General features: G+C 46.1%; 2 protein-coding genes across 2 annotated transcripts in view; one reads left to right on the forward strand and one right to left on the reverse strand.

Moving 5' to 3' along the window:
- Positions 1 to 26,555, reverse strand: part of LOC119402735 (female-specific histamine-binding protein 2-like) — a 571,419-nt gene that overhangs the window by 400,997 nt on the left and 143,867 nt on the right. The gene's annotated exons all lie outside the window — the stretch shown is intronic.
- On the forward strand, positions 876 to 13,061 carry LOC119401890 (female-specific histamine-binding protein 2). The gene is made up of 5 exons (XM_037668895.2): positions 876 to 1,034; positions 3,346 to 3,515; positions 5,632 to 5,711; positions 8,223 to 8,309; positions 12,767 to 13,061. The coding sequence occupies exons 1-5, from the start codon at positions 921 to 923 to the stop codon at positions 12,886 to 12,888; spliced, it is 573 nt and encodes a 190-aa protein (XP_037524823.1). The 5' UTR covers positions 876 to 920; the 3' UTR covers positions 12,889 to 13,061.

The raw sequence follows: 26,555 nt of genomic DNA on the forward strand, positions 1-26,555 counted from the left end.
CCAGTGCCGATGGTTGGTCCGTGTCACCGGGGTTTCCACTAACCAGTGCAGCACCACTTCACGTTTCTCATTATTTTGATGGCAACGCCACTGGTAGCACTAAGAGTCAACAGTAACTTGCCGCTCTGCCAATGACGCAATACGCGACGTTTGAGCTAAGGTAGCGGCAACCAGAATTTCCGCTATTCCGTGCTTTAGGATGAGGAAACGCGCAAGAAGCACATTTTAGATTCATTTCTTCGAGACGTTTCTCTCTTTCTGATTTTGAATTACGTAACATCTTGATGACGTGAATAAACGCCTTGTGGGTTTTGTCCTAGCCAAGCGTCACCTCCTGCCTATGGTTTTCTGGGCATAATTACAAATTTCTCGCAGGAAGAGCGCCAATTTCCCGATCTCTTTTTGTGAGCCCCTCTCACTTTTTTAGCGTGGAGTTATGCAGTACGATTTTTGCGGAATTCTGCCTTACGTATGTTGTTTTGTTACTAATGCTATTTTGGAGTCTTTGAAAAGTAATGATTGTTTGAACTAAAAGCGTGCTGAACACAGAGACTGCTTTATCATCCCTTGATCGATCTCTTCAACAAAAACATGTAAGACATGACGTGTACTTCACGAACTGCTTTGTATAGGGGACAGAGAAAAAAACCATTTGCGCATCAGAAAAAGTTCCTAGCACTAGGACACGTAGAAAAATTAAAAGAATGATAGTTATAACATCCTGCTCATGCCATAAAGAATTTTATTCGAGATACTCAAACATCAAATAACGCTAGAAATAGCGCTCCCCCAATTATTGATTGTCGCCATGGTGTGCTCACGCCACCTCATTGTTAATCATTGATATTGGCGTGTATAAATAGCGAAGCTTCTAGTACCCAAGTACTCCATCCAGCGACAGAACATCGAAGAAAGTCAGCATGAAGCTTCTTGTACTCTGTCTTACCCTCGTCCTGGTCCTCAGCCAGGTTAAGGGAGATCAGCCAGTTTGGGCGAATGAAGCGGAAAATGGAGCCCACCAAGACGCCTGGAAGGTAAACGCCTTTGCACTGGCTGCGCTGTTTATCACGAAGAGCGCGGTTGAAGCGAAGAGTTCTCGAATGTGCGCATTGGCGAATTCACAGGCTTGAGTTTCTTCTGTCATCTATCGAAGATATTGTGATTTAAGGCGAACATAAACGCTAGTGATGGTAGCTCTTATTATTTCACACCCAATACTTTCCGCGACCACCACGCCAGAAATCGGCACGTCATATCTTGTACGCTGTCAAATCGCTCGCACAATCACCGAGCTGTGAAGTGAGTTGACGTGCAGGGAAACCCGCCTTTTCTCTCTTTACCTTCAAATAAATCGGGTTTTCTCGGCCGGCCTACACAAGTTCCCTCAGCCGCTTCTATTTTCTAATTTAAGGATTGAGTTATGCTCTTAGTATAAAATGTCTTTCCAGGTGTCACGAAAACAGCCATTAGTATTTTAAGCACCCATCTCGTAATAATTCCTGTTATTGCGATAGAAATAATACGGGCACTTTCGGCGTGGTATTGCCGTTGGCGTCGGCGTCGCCGTCATTTTCAGTATAAAATCTAAATTGATAAAATCACCCCGCGCATCGTATGTTCTACCCGCGACTAAAAGATCATTAGCGCTGGCGACGAATGGGAGATGAAGCGAGCCGGCCGTTTCCGTCGAGCAGTGGGTGCATGCGATAGCATAACCCCGCATGCGATGCCTGCCGTCGATTGCTCATCAAGCAGACTGAAAACGCCCCACCCGTCTTTCGTAAGGAGCATGTAGGCACGTTTTGGGAGGGGAGGGGAAACGGCTGCGCCGTTTGAAGATTACGGTCGCTGTCCTGCGCGCTATCTCGCCAGGCATCAGGAGACGGGCCGCAAGCTTGCTGTGCTCTCAAAGCTTACTTCGCGATTAGAGAATAGACAGTACGAACACCGCTTCGGTCTCTGGAGCTGTCGTATTCCCCTAAACCAGAGTTTCGTTGCGTGCGAGAAGTCGAATTCGAAAGAGTTAGCTGCTAGCCTCAATTTGTGCAACATTACAATTTGTTGCCATCGCATATATTATTCCGCCCTTAAGCGAAAGTGTTATTTGAATTTTTATTCTTTTTAGTTCTCGCTTTACTTGTTGTGCACTAAAACAAATACATGGACATGTAGTACCGACTCATTCAATCAGCCACCTGTATGTGTAAATATATTGTCTTGTTCGAGGTTTTTATTTACACTCCATTACTTTCAAGAAGTTCTCGTCTTCTATACACTGACCCACGGCAAATAACGCTTGTGACGCAAGTCGGGAAAATACTAGGGCGATTTGGATGTATGAAATTTAATGCATCAAGGAAAGGGTCTCGCCAAAGAGGGAAATCCAGTAGATCACATAATAGATATTGCTAAAACCGCAGTAACATTGGGAATAACATATTCGTCCCCGGCCGGCTGAATATGAATGCAAATCAAGCTTGAGAACGCGCTAAACAGCACTGTGACGTTGCACATGCGTCATACAACGTGCTGCATTACGTAATCCAGTGCAGGCGCACGATACACTTCCCGAAAGTCCAAGCAATGACCGCTGTGCTGGCTTATATGGTCTGGCGTTGAGATGGAAAGAAGGAGTGTTTCACATTATTCACCGTCGAAGCCCGACGCACCTAAGGCGGACCTGAACTAAGATACACCTGGTTACATAAGGTCAAGAGGCGCAGATGGCCCAAACAACGTTTGGTCTACACTAGCGCGCACGGAAGCCACCGCGATTTTTCCTCATAAAGGAAATTGAAATGAATTTCTGAGAAGTTGCGTAATTTAGGTGCCCGAAAATCTGTGTTCGCGTTCATTACTGGAGCAGTTGTTACCTAGGTAACGGTTATTATCTTGTTTGTTCACGCAGATTCAAGAGAAGTCTTACCGGGTCAGTTTGGCATTCGCCTAAGACTACCCGTACGCGAAAGCCATCTTCTTTTTCTTTTCCCCAGCCGAATAACTACCTTTCTGCGCCCCACCTGGTTTGCACTGCCTCCTCGATGGCTCCCCTTTGACCAAACAACGATCTTGTGAGATGACGTCAATACGCAACGCCACATTCTCTGACGTCACGATGACATCGCAAATTTTGGCAATCTGTGACATGATGATGTCACCTTATGGTGGTCTCATCGTTTGATATAGTGATTGTGTGCGTCACTCGCTGCGACTCCGCCGCCAAAGCCGACAGTCCATTTTCGCGTTTGATGAGGCAGCTGAGGATTTCGCACTAATGAAATAACATGCTACACACTGCGAAAGTTGAGTTCAAGCTGCAGTGTAATTGCGTATGTTTCCTTTCAGAGTCTCAAAGCGGCCGATGGTAAATATTATTACATGGTAAAGATGACCTCTGAGAGTGACACAGCGTGGGGCGATGACTTGGTTTGCGTGGGATTAACGACAGATAATTTGGACGAGGATGAGAAGAGCGCTAAAGTTGAATATATTTTTGGGAGTACGGACGCACTGTAGTAAGTACCTTGGTCTTTTCCCATTATATCTGCAAAAATAAAATAGCATATTGCCCAGCAACACACACGACGAGGTGAACTTGAAAGCATTTTGTTTTGTACACAAAAGTTGTACTTTGCCTCTATACCGGCACAACAGCGGCACACTATAGGCTCGGTGAAAGTGCAGTCATGTTTACTGCCAAACAGGCACTGGCATTGTCCTACGAAAGAAGACCAGACAAAGACATCGGGTGCCGAATATTCTACCTTTGTTTCAGAGTTTCAGACTTCGTTCGCTGTGCACGGTATTGACAATACAAAATAAACTACTCGAGGCATACAAAAATATTTGACAAGTTAGGACAGGGAAACCTCAGCGGAACGTTAGCAACCCTAAAGACTGATGCTTACGTCGCACATTCGTACGCTTGCGCGTCAGAATTTTGCATACACTCATGAGTGGAAGCTATTGTTGCATTATCTCGTTTGGTCCAAATAATAAGCATGTGGGCATATTGTAGCAGCCTCGCCTAAACTAAGCTTTCGCCAAAATATGGCCTTGGGATATTTGGTTAACAGTCCAGCATAAACTGTAACATGGTGGAAATAAAGTTACTCAGCTGTGTTGTATAAACGGTTATAACATAAGACCTTCCCCTGTGCCTTCGTACCACCGAATTGAGGTCAAATAAGATAAGATTATCAGAATTATCTCTGCCAGAAAGAAACCAGGATGCTCAAACAAAAAAAAGGAGCAGTTTCTTCACTGTCAAGAAGACGTAATGTAATCCTCTCCCCTTGACCTGCGGAAAAAGGTATATTGGACGGTCGGGTAGATGCCTGAAAGACAGGCTCAGGAGGCAAATAATCTTGCCGGAAAGACAGTCGCTTCTGGCCACTTGTCTTTATATTGTGGAAGATGCGCCTGTGCACCGCCTTTCTGGCAGTTTTCGGTGATGAAAAAATAAGACAAGGATCAGTGGACCAGAGAAGTGACAGCAGCATACGAAACTGATCACGACATAGGGAAATTACGTTAGGCTCCTTCCGTGCCGCTTTGAATAAAGCAGATCGAGGTTTTCAACACTGATATGCAATAGGCAGAGTGCAAAATGGTGAGCGTCATATTAATAGTTAATTTTTTTGGTTGGTGCTTTGCTTAAGCGTTGCCATTGGATAGTTAAGCGTATATATGTTTATTTATAGAAAGCATACTAGCAGTCGTAGTTCAGGGCTGTGTCTTGTATTTTGTTCCATTGTCTCCATCCGTGTGCACTGTAACCTTTCTAATATATCCATGATCGATTGTTGTATTCGTGACGTGTGTCTCCAATGAATGTTAGAATGCATACTGAAAACTCTGTTTCCTGAAGCGGTCGTGTTTGTCGTCGTGCACGCTGTGACCACGCATGGTACCCACAAATTCTGGTAATTGAAAAGCTGCTTTATATGGAAACGGAATACCGAGAAATGTTCAGCTTCCGAATTCCTTATTCATATGGGCGAAGTTACTGTCCAACGTGTACACAAAACCGTGTACGGTTTTGTGTACACGTTGGACAGTAAAGGATGGTAGGTGACGCGTATTTCATAAAACGAAGCCTGGTAACAGTATGTATGGCTCCAGCCTACAATTCCTTGCTTATTGTGCAATAACAGACTGTTACTGGGCTGACTGAATCATTTTCTGAGATCTAATGCTATTCCCTTAATGACTTATCAATTATCTATCGCAAACAGATGGACAATAATTCTTACCCAATCGCGACCACCACTAGTTGCCTTTAGAATTATTTCGTTTCCACATATGTACATGAAAGACAGGGTAAGACTTTAAGGTAAATGGATACGTAAGTTAGATTTGAGATTAATAAACAGTTAATTAATACAGCGCTGTCATGATAGTGCAGAAGCAAGCCGTGTTGGTGATGTCCCAGTTCTTGCGACAATTTGTAGTGTCTAATTTTGAATACCTTGTTTTAATGAGAAAAAAGCTATCTTGTCAATATCCTGCCTGACTTTATTAGAATATGTGTTTGCAGACGCAACGTTTATGGCATCGCGCAGGTTGATTTTTGCGGTCTCATATAAAGCCTGAAGTTACATCACTACTCCCCTTCCACAAAAATTTCAGCCATGGTTCCCTTGAAAAGGTCACTGCTGTGAAAATGTACGGCTACAATAAGGAAAACGCCTACAGATACGAGGCGGAAGGTAAGTTTTGCCGCCCTCTCATACATTGCTTGCGGCACTTTCAAAATTTCGGTGAACTCATGACTGCAAGGCGCTAGCAGATTTTGCGTCAGTACAAATTATTTTGAGAAGCGGAAGGCACGAAATTAAAAATGTGAATAGATGCTTGCCATTCACTTCATAAACTTCCAAGGGCTCAGAATTGTGTTCCCTGTGTGTATATGCATGCAGCCCACGTGCACTGTAAGTACACTGGCGTTTCGTGTGATGTGCTAAATATTTGCACTGTTCCTGAGAGCTAATAGGAAACGTCCAGCGAACTTTATTCGATGTTTCAATGCGCAGTGACTGACTCTGCAGCACAATTTCAGTGCAGCGCCTCACTACTAATTAATCTTATAAACATTGTGAGGCGTATTGTGGCTTTATGGGCTCTTGCTCTTTTTTTATATAGAAATGCAGGGTCACAATCGATAAGAAAAGGCGCGTTCACAGTGTGTCAAGCAGTGAAGGTTACAAGAATGTTCATTGGTGCACTCGGAGCATTGTCTGTAAATTTAGCCATTAGCTGAGGCAGCAAGTCAGCATCTCGAGTTATCTCGATTGACGCTGCAGTACCGTCTACATGGCACATTTTAGAACTCGTGGAATGCTGGTAGGTTTAGCGGCGCCCTAGAACATGTCTAAGGCGACTCGATTCGGTGGCACTAGAGCTGGATCGATATACAAGCTTTCAGATGTTTTCACTGTTAGAATTTTATTCGTTCCTACAGTAATCTAACAAGAGATTCTCTAGAGATACTAAGGAGCCATAATCTATAGAAATTATTAAATTTAAATCTTTAGAGTAAGAATACGTGCAGAAGAAACCAGTGGCGTAGAAAGAAATTCGTGTCTGTGGGGGCATGTCCTTGATGAGAAGTTGGGGTGTGGCAGGCAAGTGTGGTGAAGCGTCATTTTGTGCTCTTTATTCCGATGCAGAAATAAATTTCGGGAGGGGCATGTGCCCCGTGTACCACTCTCTGGCTACGCCCGTGGTAGGAAGCGTAACATATTTTTTGCTTTCTCCTTCGCAGCGACCCCTTGCCTTCTTTTAGGATTAATGACCTACGTACTTTCACTGGCACCGCAAACTGCACTAATTATTCGAGGACTTCAAACACACACACACACACACACACACACACACACACACACACACACACACATATATATATATATATATATATATATATATATATATATATATATATATATATATATATATATATATATATATATATATATATATATACAACCGTGTAGCCACCGCAGCGGTGGCTACATGGTTGAGCGTGCGCTTCCAATGCGGGAGGTACCAGGTTCGATTCCCAGTGCCGACCGGGAACACACCGGTTTTTTCCAAAGGGGTAGAGGAGCACACCTACCTGGCGCTCGGTGGTTAACGGGTACTCATCTCGAAAGGTGGCCCCATAAGGTTCTGCAAGGACCCCCTGGGCGCACCTTAACCCACCCCAGCCTTGGTGAAATAGTTGAGCATCCGGCGCTGCTGTGGGAGGCAGAGAATTGCTGCCGCCGGGTACCTACCGGTAAAATAGGGACAGGTGCACTTCGGGCCTGGTGCTCGGCAGAACGAAGTTCATAATCGCTTGGGAGGGCACCCACCCTGTGGGAAATTGGTGGGATGGGACCGCGAGACCTAAAAATAAGGTCATCCTCTTCATACATACATATATTTATATATATATATATATATATATATATATATATATATATATATATATATATATATATATATATATATATATATATATATATATATATATATACCTTGTGTAGAATATGTCTGCATACAATTATAATTACTCAAAAACCACTGAACGTTATAGCACACACCAGTGGAACCTCCACTTCAGAAACTGGCAAAGTCAGTAGCAACTGCGTCCGACGACGGTAATGAAATGGTACCAGCATTGTAGATAATAGTTTGAGAAAAGACCTATATGCATAGCACTATTAAGTTGGCAGACCTAGTCTTTCAGCGCAGTATAGTAGGCATATCCGGAAGGCGCATATTGCAAGGTCACCGTCGTAGACTGATATGCAGGCAGTGAAACTGTGCGTCACGACGCAATGACTTTTGTAAAAACGGCATACAATGTGCAAGTTATGGAAAAAACTGTTTGTATGAAATAAAGTACACTTCGCCAAGCTGGCCTCCCCGTGCAACGTCAAATTAGGATATCAAAGTATTGGGTTGTGTTCACGTTCACGCGTGGTCATCATTTTTGTTCCCATCCTCGAACTGATCAAAAGTGATGTGTTCTGCTGAGCAACAAAGCCTATATCCTAAGCACTGGAGCCACCGTAAACCCCGAAAATCGTAAGGATCCAAGAAGAACATACTTTTATGAGATATTTTTTTGCCTCAATTCCTAACCGCTGTGAAATGTTTATTATTACGGAAGAAAAACATGTGCACATATGTGTTGTTTCTCCGTTACTCACAGTACTTTATTTTTATGTTCGTAGATGGCCAAGGTTTCACAGACATCTTTGCTTTCTCTGATGACAACTGCGATGTAATCTACAGTGTTAGTACAGACGGGACAGAAGCAGGTAGGTGACTGCACTGACTTGCATTCACGGTAAAAAATTGCAGCACAGTCAAATATCAGGCTCTTTTACGTGGATATTGTGACGTACCTGTTAGTACACCTTTAGTACCGCCTGGAGATGTGGCGAACCGATCGCATTCAAGGAAAGAAACAAGCTCAAGATGAGTCCCTACAAGCGATGATGACGAAGAAGCCCATGTGATGATGATCATGTACAGGTGATGATCATGTACAGATGATGGAGTGTCTGATAAACACTTATATTAGTGTGAAATTTTCCGCAATTAACTGTTCATGAACAAGTGCCAAAAGGAATGCGTGAGGAGCAAATTTGAGGAGCAAATTTTGCCTGCTTTCCTTTTTGCATCATATAGAGTCATATACATGGGCACAATCGTTCCTGAGAAGTGAAGTCCAATCAAATGGATAGATTTAACTATATAGGTGTGTTGGTAATGACGTCATTCTAGCATAAGTGCTTTTCAGTATTAGTTGATAACCTTTTTAACGGCCTCACTTAAACGTGTACACCAGCCTCACTGAGGCCACACAGGTAATTTTTTATTAAATGTAGTATTTAAGTAGATGCTGCTGCCAATCTGTGGCGGAGGCTACCCCTTTTCTCTTGCATATTAGTTGGAGTCGCAAAGTAGTGCATTGCATAAAGAAGAATGATATCGTACTTAGTTCTTCAGTACAAAAAAAGAGAAATGAGCTTCGCTTTGGTCGTGCAGAGCCACAAAGGAGTGCGGAGCAGGGCGTCCTTCTTTTTTCTCTATAGCTTTCTCTTTCTTCCTCTCTTTCTTTCTTTTGCTCTCAGTTGTTGTATCTCTTCTTTGTGTCTATTTCTTTTTATTTCGTTATTCCTCTTTGTATCCATTTCTTTACATTTCTACCTTTTTTTCCTATGTTTCTCTCTAGTTCTAGCTTCCTCTGACGTTCTATCTCTTTCTCTCTCTCCCTCTACTTCCTTCTTTTCTTTTCTTTGTTTGTTTCCGTTTCTTTGTTGCTCTCTGTTTTTTCTACGTCATTTTAAGGTCTGTTTCTATCTCTTTCTGCCTATTTCTTTCTTTGTCTTTCTATCTTTTTCTGTCTTTCCTCCACTTCTTTCTCTCTATTTCTCTATTTCTTTCTGCGTCTGTCTACTTTCTTCTGTCTTTTTTCTCTTTCTTCATCTCTATTTCCCTCTTTCTCTCTCTCTCTCTGTACTCGTTCTCTCGGCTATCGGAGTTATTGAATCTCACGCGAGACAAATTGGCGCGCGTGTTAGGGAAGCGAAGCAGAAGATGAAGAAGAGGACGAAGAAAGCGCGTGCCGGCCGAGGTCTTGCAATGCGTTGCACGCGCTAGGCTTTCACGTAGAGGCCACTCATGATGATGATAGTTTCTATTCGCGCCTAACAGAGCTTCTGCGAGCATGTCAACCCAACAGAAAAGTTGAATAAGCACAAATATTTACACTAACCAAATCTCCGCATATAACACAACAGTTCGCTAAGGTTTTGTCACAGCTGATTATGTTGCTACAGGAGACAATTGTTGGATTTTGTCCGAGATATAAGCACAGTCGGATTATTTGGTGTGGTAGCAGTGTTCTTCATTCGCGCGTTTAACTCTGATCTGAAATCTTGCTCTAAATTACACTACTCGGTAGGTATTATGGTTCGACATTAAGGTACCATTCAATTGGGCCTCTTGTACGATATTCAAACGCACAAAAAGTAGCGAAAGAGACAGACTTCGTGCCTATGAAGCGATGCTGTAGAACGTTTCACAGAACGCGCTACCTTCCTATTGCGCAAACGTTGTGGGTTCGCTGCCGATTTGCTGGCAGCTCCTCTTTCGTTCACACTAAATCGTATAGTTTAATCTCACAAATAGTGCACCTCAGTTACAGCTGCAATTCGGCACTCTAAATTTTCGTTCCTGTTATCGTTCCTTGGCTTTGTAGGGTTCCGAGTGTTTGCTAGCTTAGCCCACTATGACCGCAATCCGGCTTTTCAGCAAGCACGTCGCAATACGTTTAGAACTTACACCAGGTTTCTCAAGCTCATCTCAGCTGGTGGGCTCCAGTCAGGTAATTTAGTTTCCCGCAAGGGCCGGGACCGTGAAGAAGGTTCGAAAGGAGGGAGGGAGTTCGAATGAAATGTCAGCTAGCTGCCATTTGTCAGGCCTTTCCCATATTTATTATATGGGTAAATTCTGCAGAAAACTTGACGGCAGATTTTGAGAGACACCGCTACTGATATGGACTGCTGAATGCGTTGATGGGCAAGTTGGTACGCGTCTTGATATGTACTAAGTATGTGCACCGCAAAAGAAACGAGGACTAGAGAAGACACATAAACGACAAAGCACCAGTTTATATCGCCAGTCTGTGTCATTTATGTCTTCTCTTGTCCTTGTTTCTTTGCGCTGCACATAGTATATATCAAGACATGTGCTGCTGAATGATTGAAATGTGGATGGCGATTCTGTAATATGGATGTTTTCTCCCATGGTTATGTTTTAACATAAGGTGGCCGCATGGGTGCTTCACGAAAATACTTCTTGGGACCATTAGGCGCGTCAGTGCAGCTCGTGAACATACTTATTAAAGGGGCACTGAAACGGTTTTGACGATGTCGTACAAACACATTGCGCCGGTAGAGCAAGTCCTAAGGATCATTTACAGACCGATTTAAGCTCTGTGCGTAAACTGTGTAATTTATTACAATGCTTTGAAACTACGAATCGCCACCGATCACAGCGGTTCGGTCAAACGCGTTTTCAAACCACCGATTTCCAGTGCGTGTCGCACTGGAAGCGCGACGTCACGCAGGCGGCTGATCTGATTGGATATGTCCAGTCCACGTCACTGAACTTCCTGTGGGCAGCGAGCGTCGTCTGCCTGTGTTACAACGTGATCCGTGTTTACGTGAGCTGAGCGACAGTGTTTATTACGAGATGTCTTTTCTTGGATCCAATGAATTGCCCTAGCCGTGTTGTGTACAACATATCTAGCAATTGGTGATTTGTAAAGCTGCGACATCGTGCAATGTTTCTGATGCACCTGGCGAGCGGGATCCCTTCAGCTTGTCGCTGCAATTAGCGTCGCGCTCTCGCTATCTGTTCAACACCACGATCCACGTGTCTGCGGCTGTGACTTCAACCCAATGCCGAATTTACGCTTATCAGCGATCGTTCTCAAATCCTTTTTGTTTGTTCGCACCCTCTTACAGGTTCTCGCGGTACAGAGAATAAAATATTATCGGCTGGTAGTGTGGCGGTACCTGTCAAAGGAAATATCAACCACTCCGCGAGCTTCATCATTGTTGCCAGACGGCGTGCTGCTGGGCACACTGGGCCTCCGAGTTAGCGCGCGACCTGTGCGCGCAGTATCGGAGGCCATGACTGGGCGAAGCTCAAACCGTCGAGTGCGCTCGTGAGAGCGCTGCTATCGCCGGCGATGCCAGCGTGTCTGTGTGTTGAGGGTGCAAGGCAGTGGTGAGGAGGAGGGTACAGATACAACTGTCCGTAGAGGCTTGGTACATGGTGCGTCGCTTAATTTCTGGTGTGAATGATTTGGGGATGCTCTTGCCTAAACGGTGACAAAACTTCAAAAAATCATTTCAGGGTCTCTTTAAGAACAAAAAACTATACGCTGGCCGCGGGCTGCATGCGAGGGGTAGGCGGGCCGCGTGTTTGAAACCCCTGATTTACACAAACATTTCGAATTGAGTTTGAAAATGCGCGTATACACCTATCAGTGCTAATATTTCACATAAAATAAATGTGTAGCAACCGCCAGGAGTCGGGAACGTTGGTATATCTCGTGTGCACATAAAATATGTGGTACTTACAACATGGCTGCCTACCTACTCTAAACAACGAGTCAATGCCAAACAACTGTACTCATTGCGCCTGCCTAACAAACTAGAACACGCTTGATCTTCATTAAATAAAAACTTACGGGTCCCTATGCATTCGTCTAAGATGACTAAAAGGCGAAAGCCGTCTTCTTCTTCTTCTTCTTCTTCTCCATCTTCTTCTAAGTCCATCTATTGATCTTCCCCCGCCCCCACCGCAAGCTTTGTGCACCTCACATGCCTTTGCCCTGCCTCTGTGATTGGCCCACCTTTTTAACAACATGTAATGTGATGAGGTCATCACGCGAGGTCACGTGGTGTGACGTCATAGTGAGGTCATGATGACGTCACCAATTTTGGCGATCTGTGATATCATATGGTGACGTCATCACGTGATGACAATATTTCGCATCGCTCGTGTTGCCACGACGCCGCGGGACGGTCAGTTGTCGTGTTCCATGATGCATCTAAAGCTTTCGCCTTTAATGTAACTTGGAGATTGTCACACCACAAAGCGAACAATGAAAAGAGCGACGGTGCGTTTACAGATTAAGAAAACGTGTTTCTCCCATACTCTGACCATGTAATCTATAACTTGCGTTTTATTCCAGGTTATGAACTATGGGCTACCGATTACAAGAACATTCCAGCCAGTTGTTTAGACAAGTTTAATGAATACACTGCGGGCATGGAGATACGGGACGTATTCACAAGCGCTTGCGTGGAGCATTAGCTTGCGAAAATCAAGCTCGCAAAGTCGAATACGTGACATTGTGGACAAGCGGTTCGATCGCTTGATGTAGCGTTTGATAATGGAATATGTCTCGGTTTCTGGTTTTGGGTATTCTTGTAGTCATTGCTAATGCTTGGAAGAATACTGGAAAATAAAGCATTCTGAATCAGTAATATAGTGTCAAACTCTGAGTTGTCAGAAGACTTGTGCATGTTATTACATGCCGTATCAACCAAATTTGGGGCCAATGTGCGTTGTAGATGTAAGCTATCTGTAATACTTGGACGTGGGAATTTAAAGATCATCCAGCTGCCGTGTCTTGACCGCCCTGGTGGCTTTGCGGAAAAATTGTTGCACTGATAAGTTCCAGAACGTCGGGTGAATACCCGGCCACAGCGGCTGCACTTACGTAAAGGGCGAAATGCAAGAACACACATTAACTATTGTGAACAAAATGAGCTGGAACACGAAATTGATGCTCATTCAACTCTAAATATAATGTACTGATATGTATGTGACGAAAGAAGTTGCCAGAGATAACTTCGTGTTTGGACTTTTAGTGCGTTGAACGCTTTGGCGTTCACGACTGCGTGAAGCTGTACCTGTAAATGTAATTGCAGTTTTCCATCTCATATTGGTCGCGCCTGTACATGCTGGTTGGTTCAAGGCAAAGGACTTAAGGTGGTCAAAATTAATCCAGAGCGCCTTACTATGGAGTGCCTTTAGATCGTATAACAAACGACAGGAAAGGGAAAAGGGAAGTTTGCGATGAAAAAAAATCGGTAAAAAGGCTGTGTGTGCTGGAGCCGACGCTTCGACAAGTGAAATTGTATTAAAGTTCCAGCCTTGAAGAAGACAAGTCCACTTGTCGAAACGTGGCCTCGAGCTCACACCCCCTGCTTAAGGACTTCTTGACCACACTGTAGTCTTGGTATGTAATTCGCGATTGGTAAGTAATTCGTCGGAAGCATGCCTGGTGGTAATTAAACACGTGGACCTACTGAGACGTTGTAATTCGTAACAGAACCGGATACGCTTCGCGACGTATGTCCACCAAACTTAATCACGGAAATAGAGAAATGAACTCCGAAGGCCAAGCATGGTATGCCTAACTGAAAGGAAATGGCAAAACAGACGTTACGGGGGTTGTCATGTACGCCGCCTCTGTTTATGCGCGGGACCCATTCACGCCGCCTCCTTCGTCCTGTAGCGCTCGTTTACGCGCACGTTCAGGGTCTTCGAGCAGCAGGAGTCATCCTTCTTCCACTGAAACTTTTCCCTTTGGGCGCAAATGCTACAGCCCACAGCCGCACAATGCGCAGAGGAGGAAATGCTCGTTGATGCGACTTGCCCCGTCGCGTGCCTCCAACAAATTTTTCTTCAGCGGCATTTTTCTATGTGACTTGAACTCCTGCTTTTTTATATAAGGAACGGTACTGCGACGCCGAAGATGCGCTTCGAGTGACACAATTATTGGCACGGCGATACCGAATTGCAGCATGTTCTTGCCTCAGCCGTATTTGCTCGAGATGTTAGCTATCGTAAGACAGTTGCAATATGATATGCGCGACGGAACAAAGGGGATAAGGAATTGATCGAAAAATATTTCCGAAAGGCCTACAATTCAGTCTGTGCACTTGATCTAGCGATGTTTAAGATAATTGGTGGCAACGCTGTCTAAGGAGAAGGACGAAAGAGAGACACATACGGCACAACAAAGCACTTGTCTTGCCCTTCATTGCGAAAGGTGTAAGTGGAAGCCTAGATTTAGATACATGGCTATCATGAGTAGAAGAAGTAGGTTCGAGATCACGCGGTTGAAAATGGAGGCCAGCGGAATTTCAATGTTTGGTGACGCATGTGTGAGTACTCCATCAGTGGTGTTGCGAGATAAAGAACTCGATTACTTGCGTTCGCGATAAACTGTTTGTTGTCACGTATGTGATGTATGCGCGTACATTAGAGTTTATGGTTGTTAGAGGATTGCACACGCGGAGTATCGCGTCATGAGAGTATATATATATATATATATATATATATATAAGTAGTAATAAAACAGTACAATATCACTGTGTTGTGCCGTATGTGTCTCTCTTTCGTCCTTGTCCTTGGGCGTGTAGCACCGTAATCGAAACGTGCGAGGTCAAGAGGCTCAGATGGCTGCGAGAACGCGTGCTCCACCAGTAATGTGTACTGAGGCCATCGTAGTTTGTACACCATAGCTTCTATGATCGACGTTTGCGGTGCGTCGTAGACAGGAAATTATCATCACCACGAATAGGCAAGCGCTCAATGACCGCCCAAACATTGTGTACAGATGGTAACGAGGGAAGCTGAAACGGAGTGATTCAGCCCAACATACGTGATACATACGCGCTGTAGAAATGTTAGAGCAGAGCTTTTATCATCGAGATTTGCCGTGTGTCGTAGATATAAAATTATCATCATAAACAGTCACACGCACAATAAACACCCAAGCATTCTGTACAGATGGTTAAACGGGTCCTCGCACACATTTTCAAGTAATGTTCTCATGGCTTTATTAAAAGAACGTATTGCCTCACGAAACCACCGCTGCAAAATCTTTTTGGATCCATCGAGTAGAAGCGGAGTTACAGGAACTTTGCAGCATGCTTCAAGCGCTCTCTCTCCATGCAGGGAGGGGGATGACAAGGGGGCAAGAAGATGCGTCCCTTCGTCAGCGCGCGTCATGATCTGCAGCACTTCTTTTAATGTTTTTTTTTTCGAACGCGCTGCTTACTTTCGGTGTGATTCCGAGCGAGCGCATGGGCATGTGGCGGCATCCTGCGGTGTCCACAGTAACTATGCTGCTAGCAATGCTCAAATCAGCCAAATGCCGTGGACTTGGGTATATGGCGCAGTAATTTGGGTATATGGAAACAGTTGTAGAGAGAAGACGGAGTGATTTGTAGTTGGCTAAGAAATAATTGTAATCTCCAGGCTGCGTGCCCCACTATAATGTTTGCCTCGCGTGTTCTCAGGATCCTCGACTACCAATCGGCAGTGCTTCCTGACCAAGCTGAAAAAGCGTTGCCGGGCCCCCTTAACAAAGGAAGCTGAAACGTGCCCTTCAGCTCTGCTGTGGCCCAGCCTTGGTAGCTCTGCTAATTTTTTCCTCGTTAAACCATATAACATAAAAATCGAACAAATGATTAAAAGTTGCGTAATCTAGATGCACGAAAATAAGTGTTGGCTTCATTGATGTAAATACGGAGCAGTTTTAACCTCGGTCGCAAATCTTCGCTTGGTTTTTTATGGACATTAAAAAAAACTCACCTGATCATTTTGGATTTGCTTTTACTTCCTCAGTCGATGCACTAGCTTTCTGAATCTTACATGCTTCTCCATTGCCTCCGAGATTGTAGGCAGTGCAAGATTTCTGCACTTCACCTGGGTTTACACAGCTTCCGGGACGGCTCATATTTGTCCAAGCAACACTTTCGGTGCGATGACGGGAACATGCCGCGCCGCATTCTCTGTGTCACGATGACGTTGCAAATTTTGGCGATCTGTGACATCATGATATCTTCATGTGCTTGCCTCATGTCTTGATGGTGATAGTTTGCAACCCCCATTGCGACACCGCCGCCGAAGCGGACGGTCAATTTTCGTGTTTGATGAGGCAACTAAGGCTTTCAGCTTAATATCGCACTAGGCATTTCGAAAGCGGTATAAAGCTGCAGTGTAATCGCGTACATTTATTTCAGAGTCTCAAAGCGGACGTCGATAGCGTTCACTACATGGTAAAGCCACCTACAAGAATGACCCAGTCTGGGGCAATGACTTCACTAGCGTGGGTGTTGTGGCTGATAATGTGAACGAGGATGAGAAGAGCGTTGCAGCAACGTTTCTGTTTATGAATAATGCTGACACGTTATAGTAAGTACATTTCTCTTTCCCGGTATATCTGCCAAAAATATTTGGCAAATTCACCAGCAACCAGCACAACAAGCTGAACTAAAAATCATTTTGTTTTGTACACAATAGTTTAACCCTGCTACTGCACCAGACTTAACGCAATGGGGATGTCAGAAAAGCGACACGCTATTCGGCCGAAGGAAATGCGGTGGTATTTATTGCCGAATAGGCTGTAGCATCATCCAAAAAAGAGGACCACGCATAGAGTTCAGGGGCAGGCGCATGTGCTATACGGATGAGAAGAAAACGCGAACGCTGGGAAGCGTGGCCTTCGGTACAGTCAGCACAGTCAAGCCTCGGTCGCCTATTCCGAGGTTGCGTGACAAACTCCGATTTTCCTTGGTTTACTGTTACGCGAATCAGCGTCTTTTGCCGGCATCACCGTTGGGCTAGAATTTTGTTCCGACTGGCACTATCACACCGCGTGTGCTTATCATCTGCCAGTCATGTCTGGCCACAACCTGGCCAAGATTCTAGCTCGACGGTAACGTAGGCTAAAAGGGCAGACTCCTCTTGAGAAAACCAGGAGCATATGGAAGTTGGACGCTTGGTCTCGGACTAGCCGACCTATGCTACGTTGCGCTGACTGTTCCGAAAACTCGCTTTTTTTTGTTCGCCTTTCGTTTCATCACGATAGAAAGTCCTATAATTTCGGCACCTTATAGCGATAAATTTGGTGTATCATAGTAACAAACTTTATATGATCAACTCTTTACTGTTGATGGTATCTTCTTTATCTAAGCGAAAAATACTAGACATTAGTCACTGAAGTATTTTACTAACCTTTATGCTCAGAAGCTTGAGAAGTATTGATTATTATTCTTAGAAAATTAGTAAATTCCTATATTGGTTGCCCTGAATTGTACGGATATTGCTCATTTGGTTACTGAATAAGCTGCTATGTTCATTTAAGTAAATCAGCGACGCCATAGAGATGAAAAATGTAGGATGCAGCAACGAAGAATATGTTTGCTACCATCTTACGCCCTACAGTATGTTTGGGAAAATAGACAGAACTGTTTGACCAGTGCGTACAATCGCTCCGTGGGAATTTCAATAAAGGCTTTAGTTAATAATTCCTAAATATTAAGAGGCAAAGTAAGACAATAATGGACGAGCGAGGGCTAATATTGATATTTCAACCAGAACAACTGGAGTTCAATTTGGAGCTGTTTTATATCTTTTAAGGCAATTTATAGTTAGGTGTCGTACTGGTGCCAAACGTTATGTACTGACATAGGTCAATGAAAAAAATTGAAGCTTACGCACACTCACTCACAAAACATATTTTGCTCTCTGGAGTCACTCGTACTCAGACTCACTAAATTTTGTCGGAACTTAACTCACTCGGAGTGAAACTCTCCAAAATTTCACTCAGCCGGACTCACTCAGACTCAGGCTCACGGCTCAACCTGAGTCTGAGTGAGTCGACTCATGAGTTCGTTAGCGTTAAAACAGCTGTTTCGATCCCAGAGTCAATGCTCTTTAACGCCAATATGCTTACATAATCGGTGCTCTACGACACGCACATTGTTCTTGTACCCTCTAATGGGAGTCCTCAGTAGTTTCAATCCAGTAAGGGCATTTTATGAAGTACGAGACTTACACGAGATATTATTGTGAGGAATTTCCCGTGAGATTTTGCGGAAATGATGCCCACCCACTGCCCTACTCAAACCTCTAATAAAAAATAATGAGGTGGGGCATAAAAGATAAGGAGATATGACCATACGTTGGCAATAAAAGGTGGACCTCACTCATACTCACTCAAGAAAGGTCTTTTGTGCTAAGGGCTCAGTCGGACTCAAACTCACTGAAATTTTCCTCAGCTGGGCTGAGTCGGACTCAATCTCACCAAAATATTGTTCGCCCGTACTCACTCAGACTCGGATTAACGGCCCGATCTGAGTCTGAGTGAGTCGACTCTTGAGTGAGTTTGTCGACCTATGGTGAAAGTTACAAATACAGGACGCAATAAGCGAATGCCACCGGAAATACGCTGCCGTATAGACAAACAAAACACAATGAACCACGGCGCTTCGTGACATTTCAGAACTCTTCGCAGCTCCAGGCTTTATTCACTACGTGTGGTACTGACGTTACTGAATGAACTACTCGAGGCATAAAAAATATGAGATGATACATCCGGAAATCTTCTTTGAATGCGATAATAACTGCAAGTATTTATTGTTATGGGTGGCATGGATTCGTGTACGCATAAGTATTGTGTTTACGCTCAAAAGTCGGAGATATTCTTGCGTGTATCTCATTTCTTACAAACATATGGTAGGACCATCGCTTAATCTAAGCATGCCCTAAATTTCGGTTCTGAGGCATTTTCGGCTAAGAAGCCAGCATCATAAACTGTAGGGTCCCTCATGAAATAAACTTGCAGGGTTCCTCATTTATTTGACAAAGACGACTCAGAGACTAAAGCCGTCATCTTTTTATTTTCACTTAATGTATTGATTCTTTCCCGACCCCTTGAGAAAGCAATCTGCACATAACGTGGCTTTGCATTGCCTCCAGCTTCTGAGTAATTGCAAGCTTTTTGCACCTCGCTTGCTCTGCACAGCCTACGAGATCGGCCCACCTTTGACCGAGCGACGATGAAATGGCATGACGTTATTGTGTGCATCACGCTAAGGCACGCCATAGTGAAGTAATCCCGTGATAGTGATTTGACCGCCGGACGCCGGCGGTCAGTTTTCGCCTTTATTGAGGCATCCGAAGATTTCGCCTTACTGAAGGTGCTCAGCTGAGTAATGCAAACGGTTGTAACACAGGGAAGAGCTTGCCCTGTACCTTCATTCATTAGGGGATATTCATAATGCTTGGTCTTCGGGCAACACTGGGCGCGTCCGGCATTTTTTACTGCGCGCAGTCGCGGAATCGTCTGCCAGCCGCCTAATAAGCAGATGCGACAAAAAATCTGAGCAGCAGTCAATGATGGAGCTGTCAGACGTAAAAACTGAGGCCGTTTCCTTCGAAATCCAGCGCCGAATGGGAAGTGGACCTTACTCTGCTACCAGAAATCGACAAGTAGTCAATATCAAAGTTCTCCGCGCTTATAAACTCGCCTGAACGGCGGCTGCAAGAGGCATAATGCTTCGCAAAGTCAAGCTGCTGTTCTCTAATGATGTGCGCTTCTCATTGGAGGTAGGCGTTCAAGGAAAGTTTTCACTGCCGCGGAGATGTGACTGCCAAACTTCTAAGGCAAACTAAGAGACCTGGCCTGTTTCTGAAGCGCTCGTCATTGTCATCGTACACATGGTGGCCATGCATGCACGCATGAATTCTGGCGATTCAATATCTACTTTAAATCGAAAATTTCCACTGAGATAAGTTTAACTTGCACAATTTATTATTATTTGTCGAGCCCTAGTTTACCATACGTGGTTCTGTGTACCCTTTGTGCAGTAATGGATAATAAGCAATGAGCGCCTTTAAACGGGCCTGAAGATTACAAATAAGTCTTATAAATGAAGCTTCATAATAGTACACGTGTCTCCAGACTACAATATTTTGCGCGGTGCAGAATCATTCACTGTTTTGTGCAATTATTATTGCGATAGCAATTATATGGACAGTCTCGGCTGATTTTTTCCGTCGCCGTCGCCGGCGTCATGCTGCGTATCTGTATAAGTATGCATATATACATCAATATACCAAAGAAAAATAAAGCAGAAACATGCTTCCGAAGCGCGGAATCGAACCAGCGCCCTCTGAAGTCGCAGCGCGGTGCGCTAAGCACTACTCCATAAAGCGTACGTCCCTCAGGTAGCTAACGGCGAGCGTTATATACAGACCCTTTACCATTTGCAGTCCTCCGAGACGGAGGCGCTTATAAGCGTTTCTTCATTACCAGCGAGATGGCGCTAGGAGCGCGACGGGTCCATTTAAAGGCGTCAGCCAGCTATCACGCTTCTTCTTATATTTGCGCAGGGAGAACCTTGCCGCTGCACTGTCTGCTCGCGCGGGCGCTCGAGCAAGCTACCGCAGTGTTCATGATTCTCAGCAGATGGGGCTACGTGGTAGCTCTCACTAGAGTCACTGGAAAATCAGAGTACCGCAAAGGTAGGCTGCACGCGGGCAACATTGAGCGGCGGCGGCCATTTCTCTTCCAGACCGCCCGGCGCGTTGCTAGCGTGTGTTGAGAAGTGACCGATCTTTTAGCCTCGGTGCTGTGTTACGCTCGGCGGAACGGCATTATGTGTGTGTGTTTCTTCAAGAGGATATTAGAAGTGACTTCGAGTCATCGACAGGTATGGATTGACTGCGCGGTTAGCGGTGTAACTAATGAAACGTACGGCGAATGTTGCCATGTGCTCGCGAACTCTCTTCATGGCTTCATCGGTATCTTTTCGTGTCACGCCCGTGTGTGTTCGCTAGGTCCGGAGCTGTAAACATAGTTGCATTAGCGCAGTGACATCGTGCGAGATGCCATTTGCTTCGACATTTGGTGAATTTTGACTGTTTGCGCTAGCTTTGCAGTCGCTGTTCAGGTTCACTGCACTCGAGAACATTATCGAACAACATCGAGAACATTCAACATTGCGTCCTTCGACTGATTGCTGACGCATAGCTTGCTTGCGCACCATGCTTGCTGTTCAATTGGTTGATATGTGTAATAGAAGTTGTGTGTGTACGGTAATTGGAAGTTGTGCGCGACGTCTTGATTGGGAACGCCAGCAGGCGAACGCACGGGCGAATCGGCGTGCGGTAGGTAAGCTGCATCTTATCTTGCGATAAGTAGAAAATAGGCCATCAAAAATGATTGGCATCACTAATTTTTTTCATTTCCTATTTCTTGTCTCCTTAATATTCCCAACGTTTCAATGAATTTGCAAATATTTTGCTGTGTTCCGACAAACAGATTTTTTTGGCGTCGCTATTGCGTAAACAGCTGGGGTTCGGTTTCTGCACGGCTGCATTTTTTTTCATAATTCACTCTTATTAAAACTTCCTCGGCACGGTGCTTTATATTCTTTTGATCAGAAATCGCACATCCCGGAATTTTTAAAGCGCATGCTACTGCAACACATTATGTATATAGACCTAGGGCTCGCATAAAATCAACTCCCTCAATGCGTGGGATCTGCCTTTTTTTTTTGCTGTGACCATTTCTCACCCACTATACAGTACTTTAAGGGTTCGCTCGGCGCAATGCAGCATTAGCAGCATTTCTTCCAACAAATTTAAATATACGCTTGAAAACATTGCCCTATGCCATGTTTATAGTTCCACGCTTCTGTTTTGTGCAATGGCAAATGATCGCCCCACAATTGCCTTCAAGGTATACCAGTAAACAGTTATTAAATGCGAAGCATTTCTTAGCGAACCTCTGGCACTTTGAGCGTTTCTATCTACGTATCTATCTATCTATCTATCTATCTATCTAGCCGCCTACGTCTGGGTGCTCTCATGATCGCCTCCTTAACTTGGTGTAGACCGAAATTTCCATGGGAGGGTAAGAGGATTTGACGAATATGATTACCGGGTCATGACATGAATAACGTTAAAATCCTGTCCCGTACGTCGTCAAACCCTTTCCACTAGACACGTGTGGCACATACCCGTTTACACGGGCCACGGTGTACGGGTATGCGCCACAGGAGATTGACAGTTTATATCTACCCAGGAACGGCGAGAACAGACATTGGTAACTTAAATGCTAGAGCGTTAAGGAAAACCAACATCGGCAGCGTTGACTCAACGAATGGAAAGAATGAAAATTACGATGCCAGCAGGAATCGAACCCAAGCATTCTGCGTGGAAATCAGGTATTTTACCACTAAGCCACACCAGGTCTCTAAATTGGTTTGAAAAAAAAAAACAGCCTACGCAGGCGTAATATCGGTGCAACGTCACTTGTGATTGTGGTGCTGGCTATCTAATTTTACAAGAAAGCAATAAACACTACATGATACTCCTACGATGGGTACTCCTACGATACAGGCGTCATATCAGATTAACGTCTGTAGTTCCAGTGTTGGCTCCGCTTTTATAGCAGTTTAATAAACATTACGTTTGTATTCCTATGATTCAGCAAGCTATATTGAAGCATTGCTCGACCCTGGAGGCATACATTAACTAAAGTTACATATTGCCACGCCCACATCTTGTCTTGTTTTGATGTATTCGGGTTTGACCGGCAGGGACGGTTATCAACGCTCGACGCTGTCCGCGAAGTAGTGTTCTAGAAGCGTCGCGATTGTAGTAGATCGGTTTGTTAAGATTGCGCCCCGCACGCGAATGTTCCAGCTTTGTCTAGAGATTACGCCGCCACCAGCGATATTGCTGGAAAGTTCGATAGCGCCTGTATAAAAGCCGACGCGCGTGACCGCTTGTCAGTTGATCGACGGTCGACGCTCTGTCCGCCGCTATCAGTGTATTGCTGTAGCTTTCAGTTTCTCGGCCACAAGTTCGGCCTAATAAAGAGTTTCATCTCGACTTGCTGACTGCTGCCTTCGTCGACGTCACGACCACGTGACATCTGGTGGAGGTGCTGCTTAGAAGACGCCGCGAAGACGTGGTTCGAAAACCATGAATCGAGCCTTCAATCCTGGGACCTCTTTCGGACGACGTTCCTCAATACCTTCGCGAGCATCGTCCGCAAGGAAAAGGCCGCTGCTCTGCTGGAGACAAGAGCACAGCTACCGAATGAGACGGTAACTATCTACACGGAAGAGATGACGCGACTTTTCCGCCTGGCCGATGCTGCCATGCCTGAGGAAAAAAAGGTCCGCTTCCTTATGCGGGGAGTGAAACAAGACCTCTTTGCAGGATTGGTGCGGAACCCACCGAAAACTGTCACCGAATTCCTAAAGGAGGCTACAACAATCGAAAAATCCCTCGAGATTAGGACGAAGCAGTACAACCGCTCAACCCTGACGAGAGGCTACACCGAAGCGCACTCGCTAGGCACCGACGACCTACGGGAAACCATCAGAGCGATAGTGCGGGAGGAGCTGCGCAAGCTGTTGCCTTCAGCGCAGCCTCAAGTCGATTCGATCACCGACATGGTCCGCGAGGAAATCCAGCAGTCGCTGGGCACCCCCTATGCAGCGCTGCCGCAGCTGCAAGCAATGAACTATGCTGCTGCAGCCCGACGCAACACCCCCCCTCCTCGCCCGCGTCAAGACGCCGCGCCGCCGCAGCAGTTCCGCCGCCAGGCACCGCCGCCACCCCCAACGACGCCATACCGCCCGCCGACAGGACAAGGATGCGCCCCCCGAAAGACCGACGTTTGGCGTGCCCCTGACAACCGCCCGCTCTGCTACCACTGCGGAGAGGCCGGTCACACGTACCGCCGCTGCCAATACCGACAGATGGGGCTACGCGGATTCGCCATCAACGCGCCGCGCCCGCAGCCAGGCGAACGGCCTCGCGACATTGACGACTACCTCACCGGAACACAGTGGCAAGAACGACGACCTTCCCGATCGCCGTCGCCCGGCCGCTACATGTTCCCGCACCGCCGGCAGTACACTGGCCCAAACCGGGGCCGGTCGCCCAGCCCGTATCCGGGAAACTAAGGGCAGCAACCGATGGAGGTGCGGTTGCTGTACGACGAAATGCCGAAGATCCTCCGCGGCCGCAGACAACGACAACGCGACGAGACCTTCAGAACACGACGCAAACGGGACGGAGCCCTCACGACGAAATTTCGCGGCCCGAAGAAAACCTGACGACGCAACGTCGAAACAGCGGGACCAATCGACGAAGCCGTGATCCGACGCCACGACCTAACTGCAACGCAAGACGACGGACTAGCGACCTCAATATTCTTATCGACGGCCACAGCGTCAAAGCTCTCGTCGACACCGGAGCCGACTATTCCGTCGTCAGTGGGCCATTCGCCACTAAGCTGAAGAAAGTAAAGACCGCTTGGAGTGGACCCGAAATCCGGACAGCTGGAGGCCACCTGATAACGCCGATTGGTATCTGCACGGCGAGAGTCACCATCAATAACCGGACTTATCCTGCGAGCTTCGTAATCCTACGAGACTGCTCCAGGGATGTGATACTCGGAATGGACTTCCTAAGTGACCACGGCGCCGTTATCGACCTGAGGTCTGAGTCGATAACACTAAGCTCAGACAAAGCGCTCCCACCCCACGCGACGCCAGGGAACCATGCACTGAAGGTGATAGAAGAGCAGGTGACCGTTCCGCCGCGCTCCAGCGTCATTATTTCCGTCGGCACCGAAAAACCTGCGAACCTTGAAGGCGTAATCGACGGCGATCAGCAACTACTCCTGAACCGTCAAATTTGCGTCGCAAGAGGTATCGCCGAGCTGCATGACGGTAAAGCAAAGGTACTGCTGACAAACTTCAGCCACGAATATAGGCACCTCAACATGGGTGCGACGGTTGCCTACATCGACGAATGTGTAGCCGCCAGCGATGCTTTCGCCCTCTTCGATGCTGCCGAACCTGCTTCGACGAATAGAGGTCCCGAACCGGATTTTGACGTCAACCCCAGCCTTCCGAAGGTCAAGCAAGACCAGCTCAAAACCCTGCTCCTGCAATACAACGACTGTTTCTCGTCGTCATCGCGGGTCCGACAAACGCCCCTTGCTAAGCACCGAATTATAACAGAAGAAAATTCTCGACCGCTCCGACAGAGCCCCTACAGAGTTTCGACGCGAGAACGTGAGGCCATAAAGAAACAAGTGGACGAAATGCTTCGCGACGACATCATCCAGCCTTCAAAGATTCCGTGGGCATCACCTGTGGTGTTAGTGAAGAAGAAGGATGGGACACTGCGCTTCTGCGTTGATTATCGGCACCTGAATAAAATCACGAAGAAGGACGTGTACCCCCTCCCACGGATAGACGACACCCTTGATCGACTTCACAACGCGACGTACTTTTCGTCGATGGACCTCAAGACCGGCTATTGGCAGATCGAAGTAGACGAAAGAGATCGAGAAAAGACCGCTTTTATAACGCCCGACGGCCTCTTTGAGTTCAAGGTCATGCCTTTCGGTCTTTGCTCAGCACCTGCGACGTTCCAGCGCGTCATGGACACCGTACTGGCCGGATTGAAGTGGCAGACGTGCCTTGTGTATTTGGACGACGTCGTCGTGTTTTCCTCGTCCTTCGACGAGCATCTCCGGCGGCTTGAGGCAGTACTCCAAGCAATCAAGACCTCTGGACTGACCCTGAAGCCAGAAAAGTGCCGATTCGCATACGACGAGCTCCTGTTTCTGGGTCATGTGATCAGCAAGTCTGGAGCAAGGTCTGGAGTGCGCCCAGACCCGCGGAAAACAGCTGCCATCGCCGAATTCGCGCCACCCACCGACAAGAAGGCAGTGCGCCGATTTCTCGGCTTATGCGCCTATTACAGACGCTTCGTCAAAAACTTTTCACGGATCGCCGAACCACTGACGCTTCTCACGAAGGCTAACGTGGAATTCAGGCGGGAAACGGCGCAAGTGCAAGCATTTCAAGAACTTAAACGACGCCTGCAGACGCCACCCATACTTGCGCATTTCAACGATTGCGCCGATACGGAAATACACACCGACGCAAGCAGCGTAGGACTCGGTGCCGTCCTTGTGCAAAAGACTGACGGGCTTGAAAGAGTGATCAGTTATGCTAGCCGGTCACTATCCAATGCAGAAGCCAACTATTCCACAACAGAAAAGGAATGCCTTGCCATCATCTGGGCTACGTCAAAGTTTCGCCCCTACCTCTATGGCAGGCCCTTCAAAGTTGTCA

Source organism: Rhipicephalus sanguineus, chromosome 8, assembly GCF_013339695.2.
Source record: "Rhipicephalus sanguineus isolate Rsan-2018 chromosome 8, BIME_Rsan_1.4, whole genome shotgun sequence".
NCBI lineage: Eukaryota > Metazoa > Arthropoda > Arachnida > Ixodida > Ixodidae > Rhipicephalus > Rhipicephalus sanguineus.